At 41.8% G+C, this 6,000-nt stretch overlaps 1 protein-coding gene across 1 annotated transcript in view; it reads left to right on the top strand.

Moving 5' to 3' along the window:
- Positions 1-330: 330 nt before the first annotated feature.
- The window catches only part of CAPG (capping actin protein, gelsolin like), a 41,839-nt gene continuing 36,169 nt past the window's right edge, over positions 331-6,000 (top strand). The window contains exons 1-4 of the mRNA XM_073588294.1: positions 331-476; positions 675-704; positions 3,476-3,645; positions 4,216-4,370. Coding sequence (XP_073444395.1) covers positions 682-704; positions 3,476-3,645; positions 4,216-4,370 — 348 coding nt within the window. The 5' untranslated portion in view covers positions 331-476; positions 675-681. The remainder of the gene's footprint in view (positions 477-674; positions 705-3,475; positions 3,646-4,215; positions 4,371-6,000) is intronic.

Here is a 6,000-nt window from a genome sequence, read left to right as displayed (position 1 = left end):
TAAATAGTGCAGTCATCGAAACTTACACCTGTTCACACTTAGGAGGTGCTGCTCAGGTCTATCTATCTATTCATCTTCTTATGTTACAGCTGTTATGAATGGCGCACACATTCCTTTGCTGTGCCATTGGGGTCATTACCTGTCTGGCATTTACTGATACCCTGCGGACTATGTTCCTCCCATCATCCTGCCCGCTCTTCCCCGTGAGTGGGGGCGAGTAGTAGTATACTGTTACCTATCAGCCTGAAAGGTAAAAAGTTTCTTTTCTCCTTCCTTCCTGTTGCAGCAGGCAGGCGTGTTGTCTGCGGCTCTCCCTCATGATATTGAGTCATACTCTACCCTCCCTCTCTTTTTTTCCTATTTAAAAAAAAAAAAAGCCACAGACTTGTACAAAAAAGCAAGCCCTTAAGAACTAGCAGGGTGTGGTGAGTAGCTCTACTGAAGACAGCAAGGAAGAAAGAGTGAAGACAAGCAAGGTGAGAATTAGGGGGCTAAAAATCTGCATTGAGGGGATAGTGTGAGAGGGTAGGACTGCATAGCTACATCCACTGGGCACAGAGAGCAAATCTTGCCCATGGGCAATGGGTCCAAGCAAACAAGACTCCACCGTTTAGTCCGGGGACCAGCCTGCAGCTATTTGAGCTGTTCATTAATTTGTCCATCTCTTTTCACAGAGTCAAGATGTACGGAGGTCCCAGTGCAAAGTAAGAGCTCAGTGTGCAGACAATGTGTGTGAGCCTGTCACCCGATACCCGTACAGCCAGATACACAACACCCGGCAGGAGAAACGTGATGGCTTACCAGGGCGCACCTACTTCGGAAAGAGTAGACAATACATGTCGCATATACAGGCTTGTCCGACACTCCTATTTCAGATCTTCAGAAGTGCCTTGGGGGGGTCATGTGAAGGCGTCACTGACTAAGGTTGTGGTTGGGTGCAATGACATGCTGCGTTTTTCTACTTCATTCCCTGAAAGGATGAGGTTTTTGTCTTCAGACATTTTTATTCCTTGAACTTTTGACCAATTTACGTGACCTACGGATGTTACAGCAAAAATCGATATTTCCAGTCTAAGGTTATTTAGTACCAGTTTTTAGTCCCTCTGCATCTGTTTCTCAATCTCTTAATACATTTCGGTTTCCTCCCCTCAATTCTTCCGCTACTCACCCAGCCTGTTTCCTTTTTCACCGAGTAACCTCAACTTGAATCTTCTCGCTATCCCACTTTGCAAACCACATTCAATCTAAGGAGCGTTTCACCTAGCCACCAATGACTTAAAAGAGTTGTCCACTAAAAACAAGTTATTACCCATCCAAAGGATAACTTGCTAATTGGCGGGTGTCTGAGTGCTGGTACCTGCACTAACCTGGGATCTTTTATCTGTTACAAAATGGAGTGGCAGGTTGGACACCCAACCACTGCTACCCTCCCTCTCTATAGGGCTGCCGGAAAAACCAAAGCCCAGTGCTCGGCAGTCCCATAGGTCACACATGCACAATGCAACTATATGAGTTCCCCTTTCTGCTGATTGGTGGAGATCCCAGCTGTTCGACCCCCATCGACTGCTAGCTATCACCTGTTTTGTGGTTATTTTCACTGGACTTAACAATTGGCCATGTAGGATCTATGAAAAGCCCCTTCAAAGCGGTTGGCCCTCCATTAAATATCACATCCACTATATAGATAGTAAAAAAATGAAAATTTGTAATTACTTGCTGTCAACACTCTCCAGCACCCCCCCAAAAAAAAAAAATTGTTGGATGAAGAGTTCTGCTAATGGTTTCTTACATAGTGTAGTGCCAGCTGGTTGTCACAGTATATAGCAATGTGTAGGTCCTTCTAATGAGCTAAGTGCTGGTCACAGATGCTCATCACTCTCCCTGCAGAGAGTTCTTGGCACAGTGAGCCCTTAGTGAACCATTAGCCATTAGAAAAGACTATATTCTTTGAAAACCAATTGACACCATCTTATTTAAGTGATTTTCATTATTCTACACTCGATTGTTATTTTTAAATCATACTAGCTGAAGAGCCCGGCGCTGCCCAGGCATAGTAACTAACTACGGTTAGTTATAACAAGTTATAATGAATATATATATATATATATATATAATCTCTGAGTGTATAGCCCCGCCCACTCCGCATAGCCACATTCACTATAATATCCCACATCATCCCGTCAGCCAGAGCCACCAGACTACTACCCCTAATATCCCACATCATCCCGTCAGCCAGAGCCACCGGACTACTACCCCTAATATCCCACATCATCCCGTCAGCCAGAGCCACCAGACTACTACCCCTAATATCCCACATCATCCCATCAGCCAGAGTCACCGGGCTACTACCCCTAATATCCCACATCATCCCGTCAGCCAGAGCCACCGGACTACTACCCCTAATATCCCACATCATCCCATCAGCCAGAGCCACTGGACTACTACCCCTAATATCCCACATCATCCCGTCAGAGCCAGTAAAAGTAGAATAGTGAAATTGCACAGAAACATGGTTCACTAAGATCCCAGGTTTTCTACTGATTAGGCTGATATTCTCACTTATCTGCCACCATAAATATCAGTCATGCTTTTCACCAATGGACAGGCACAAACCTTATACATTAGTACAGTAGAGAAACCTTCACACACATTTTCATGCACCGTCAACTTGTAATTTGTCCGGCTGAGTTGCTCATGGATGTACAGCATCTGTATGCAGTATAGTATCATATTTAATGGGTTGTTATGGGAAAAGCATTATGGGTTATATGGGTATATTCAGGTGAATTATGGGGAAAGTAGCACTTTAAAAAAACTCACAGCATCAGAGCACAGTAACACATCAATAATGCATAAAAGTGTCCGTGAGAAAATATTACATCCACATGACATTTAATATGTGCACTTTCCTACATTCATGTGTGTCACTTAATGATACCACACGGGAGGGGGGATTCATTTCTGTCATGTACTCGCTGCTCCTTTCTAGGGGACAGACGATGGCTGGAGCTTATATTCCTGGGGATACTAGATTTCTCCCACCATGTCAGTGTCTGTTGAGGTGTTGTCAAGTGGGAAAACTTGCGCATAGCAACCAATCACAGCTCAGCTACTTTTAACCAGCTCTGGTGAAATGAGAGATGCTTAGTGATTGGTTGCAAGGAAAACTGTTGGTCATAGCAACCAATCACAGCTTAGCTTCTTTTGAACAGCTCTGGTGAAATGAAAGATGCTTCGTGATTGGTTGGTGATACACACACACATTGATTTTTATATATAGAGATAAATTGCAATTATTCACATTTTATACAAAATGGTGGGCCAACCCCTTTAAGAACCCCTTTACGGACCTTCAACGTCATTCACTTTCTACTATTATTCAGTATTAGGCAGTAAATTTACTTTGTCTGATGTACCACATTTTTCATGGAAGTATCTTTATACTGTCTACATTTTTTTTTCTTTCCAACCATAGAGATCTAAGATTTCCCTCATCGATAGCTGAACCAGGGCTCCAGATATTCCGCATTGAAAAGATGAAGTTAATTCCTGTGCCCACTGAGAGTCATGGCGTGTTTCACTCCGGAGACACCTACCTCCTGGTCTTTAACTCAAAAGAAGGCAGCTACATCTATGTCTGGAACGGTGAGGTCCTGCTCTTATGTTCCTTAGAAGGAATAGAATATTATATTGTAAATGTGGGAAATGGTCAGGAAATTATTATTGGGAGTTCCGTGTGACAAAGAAAAAAAAAAAAGATTTCAGTTCCCTTTAAAAAATTCTGACACTATTCTGAAGGTAAATGGGTAGATTGGGGGTATATTACCCAGAAGAACAATTTCCAGGAGTGCACAAAATCCTGTACACTTAAAATTCACTCATCCAAAATTTGTTGAACAGTGCAAATTTGATATATATCGTATAGTCCCTTTTACTGTTAAAACCCGTAGAGGTATTCTGCATACTCCATATTATTAGATATTTTTAGGGAACATACTGTATGTGTTACTTATTGGTATTCCCTTCAATCATCAATTTCACCCCTAAACTATTTATATGCACATGTAGATCTTTCTAAAAGACAAGTCCAGACAAGAGCTACATACCCATACAAGTAGTTTGGGGAAGGAAAATCCTGTGGTCAGATTCCGTTTAAGCTAGGGATAGGATGCATCATTTCTGGTGTCTCACTCACCTTTTATCTTTATGCTTCAGGGAATGGAACCTCGGTCGATGAGAGGGCTGCTGGCGCCATCTACAGTTCTCAGCTTCACATGCACTTGGGTGAAAAACCTACTCAGAACCGGGAAACACAGGGTAACGAGACTCCAGAGTTCATGTCCTTTTTTCCTAGGGGAGTTACTTATCTGGTAAGTGAGAGTGACAAATACTGGGTAGATTGTAGCCCCATCATTTAATTGCACCCAAATTTAATAAAATGCTGTGCCTGTGTTAAAATTTTCGGCGCGCGCGTTTTGTCGTGTCGATTTTATAGACCACGCCCCTAACCACACCCATATCCACACCACCACCACACCCTTTCAGCATTGCCGATCACATTGTTTTACTTGTGTGAACCATAATCTAAAACAGAATAAATATTTCTGACAAGAATTAACCCCTTTCTGACATATGTCATAATAATCCATCCTTGTGCCCTGGGACTGTTTGACCAGGGACAGATTACTACATCATCTCGATCACACGGGCTGTGCGCAGGCGATCACCGCTGGGTGTCGTTTGATTCTGACAGTCATGCACCGCTCCTGGCACTTTAATCTCCTAAATGCTGCTATTGAATGGGATCGCGGAATTCCGGGAGCCGGCAGAGGGATAACAGCCAACAGCCCATCTGCCTTTGGATCGGAGACCCCGCGGGTTACCAGAGCTAAGAAAGTTGCTGATCATGTGGCTCAGTGGTTAGCGCTGCAGTCCTGGGTTCAAATCCCACCAAGGACATCTGCAAGGAGTTTGTATGTTCTCCCCATGTTTATGTAGGTTTCCTCCGGGTACTCTGGTTTCCTCCCACACTCCAAAGACACTGATAGGGAATATAGATTGTGAGCCCCATCGGGGACAGCAATGATATTATGTGCAAACTGTAAAGTGCTGTGAAATATGTTAGCACTATATAAAAATAAAGATTATTATGTGCAGTGTATGATCAGCAACTTTCTCTGTCAGAGCTGACAGTTTGTACAGCACAGAGATGCTGCAGCATCCCCATACTGTTCAATCGATCAGCCTGCAAAAAATGATAGTCCCATAGTGGGCCAAAGTAAAAAAAAAAGGAAAAAAATGTTTTTAAATAATTGTGCAAATATAAACAAAAATCAAATATATATATTTGTATGAAAAAAAATATAAACAAAAAAAGTACACATATTTGGCATTGCCGGGTCCTCAACGACCCGACTTATAAAACTGTCCCACTGGTTAACCCCGTTAGTGAACACCATAAATAAAAAAACAAGGCAAAAAACAATGCTTTATCATCATAGCGCCCAACAAAAAGTGGAATAAAACGCGATAAAAAGATGCATATACTGTAAATAAACACGGTACTTCTGAAAATGTAATCTTGTCCCGCAAAAAAATAGATGCTATATAGCTCCATCATAGGAAAAATAAAAAAGTTATAGTTCTCACAATAAAGGGATGCAAAAATAATAATTTTTTCTATAAACATTTTTATTGTGTAAAAACGTCAAAACATAAAGATATAAATGAGGCATCACTATAATCGTACTGACCAGAAGAATAAAACTACCTTAGCAAGTTTTACCATGCACAGAAGGCATAATCCCCCCCCAAAAAAAAAAAACACGAATTGCTGGTTTTTGTTTATTCTACCTCCCAAAAATTGGGATAGAAAGCGATCAAAAAATGTCATGTGCCCGACAATAGTACCAATAAAAACATCAACTCATCTCGCAAAAAACAAGATCTCACATGACTCTGTGGGCCAAAATATGGAAAAATTGAAGCTGTCATAATATG

Source organism: Dendrobates tinctorius, unplaced genomic scaffold (assembly GCF_039654945.1).
Source record: "Dendrobates tinctorius isolate UK_male_01 unplaced genomic scaffold, ASM3965494v1 ptg000103l, whole genome shotgun sequence".
Taxonomy (NCBI): domain Eukaryota; kingdom Metazoa; phylum Chordata; class Amphibia; order Anura; family Dendrobatidae; genus Dendrobates; species Dendrobates tinctorius.
This window is presented reverse-complemented; position numbering and strand designations above follow the sequence as displayed.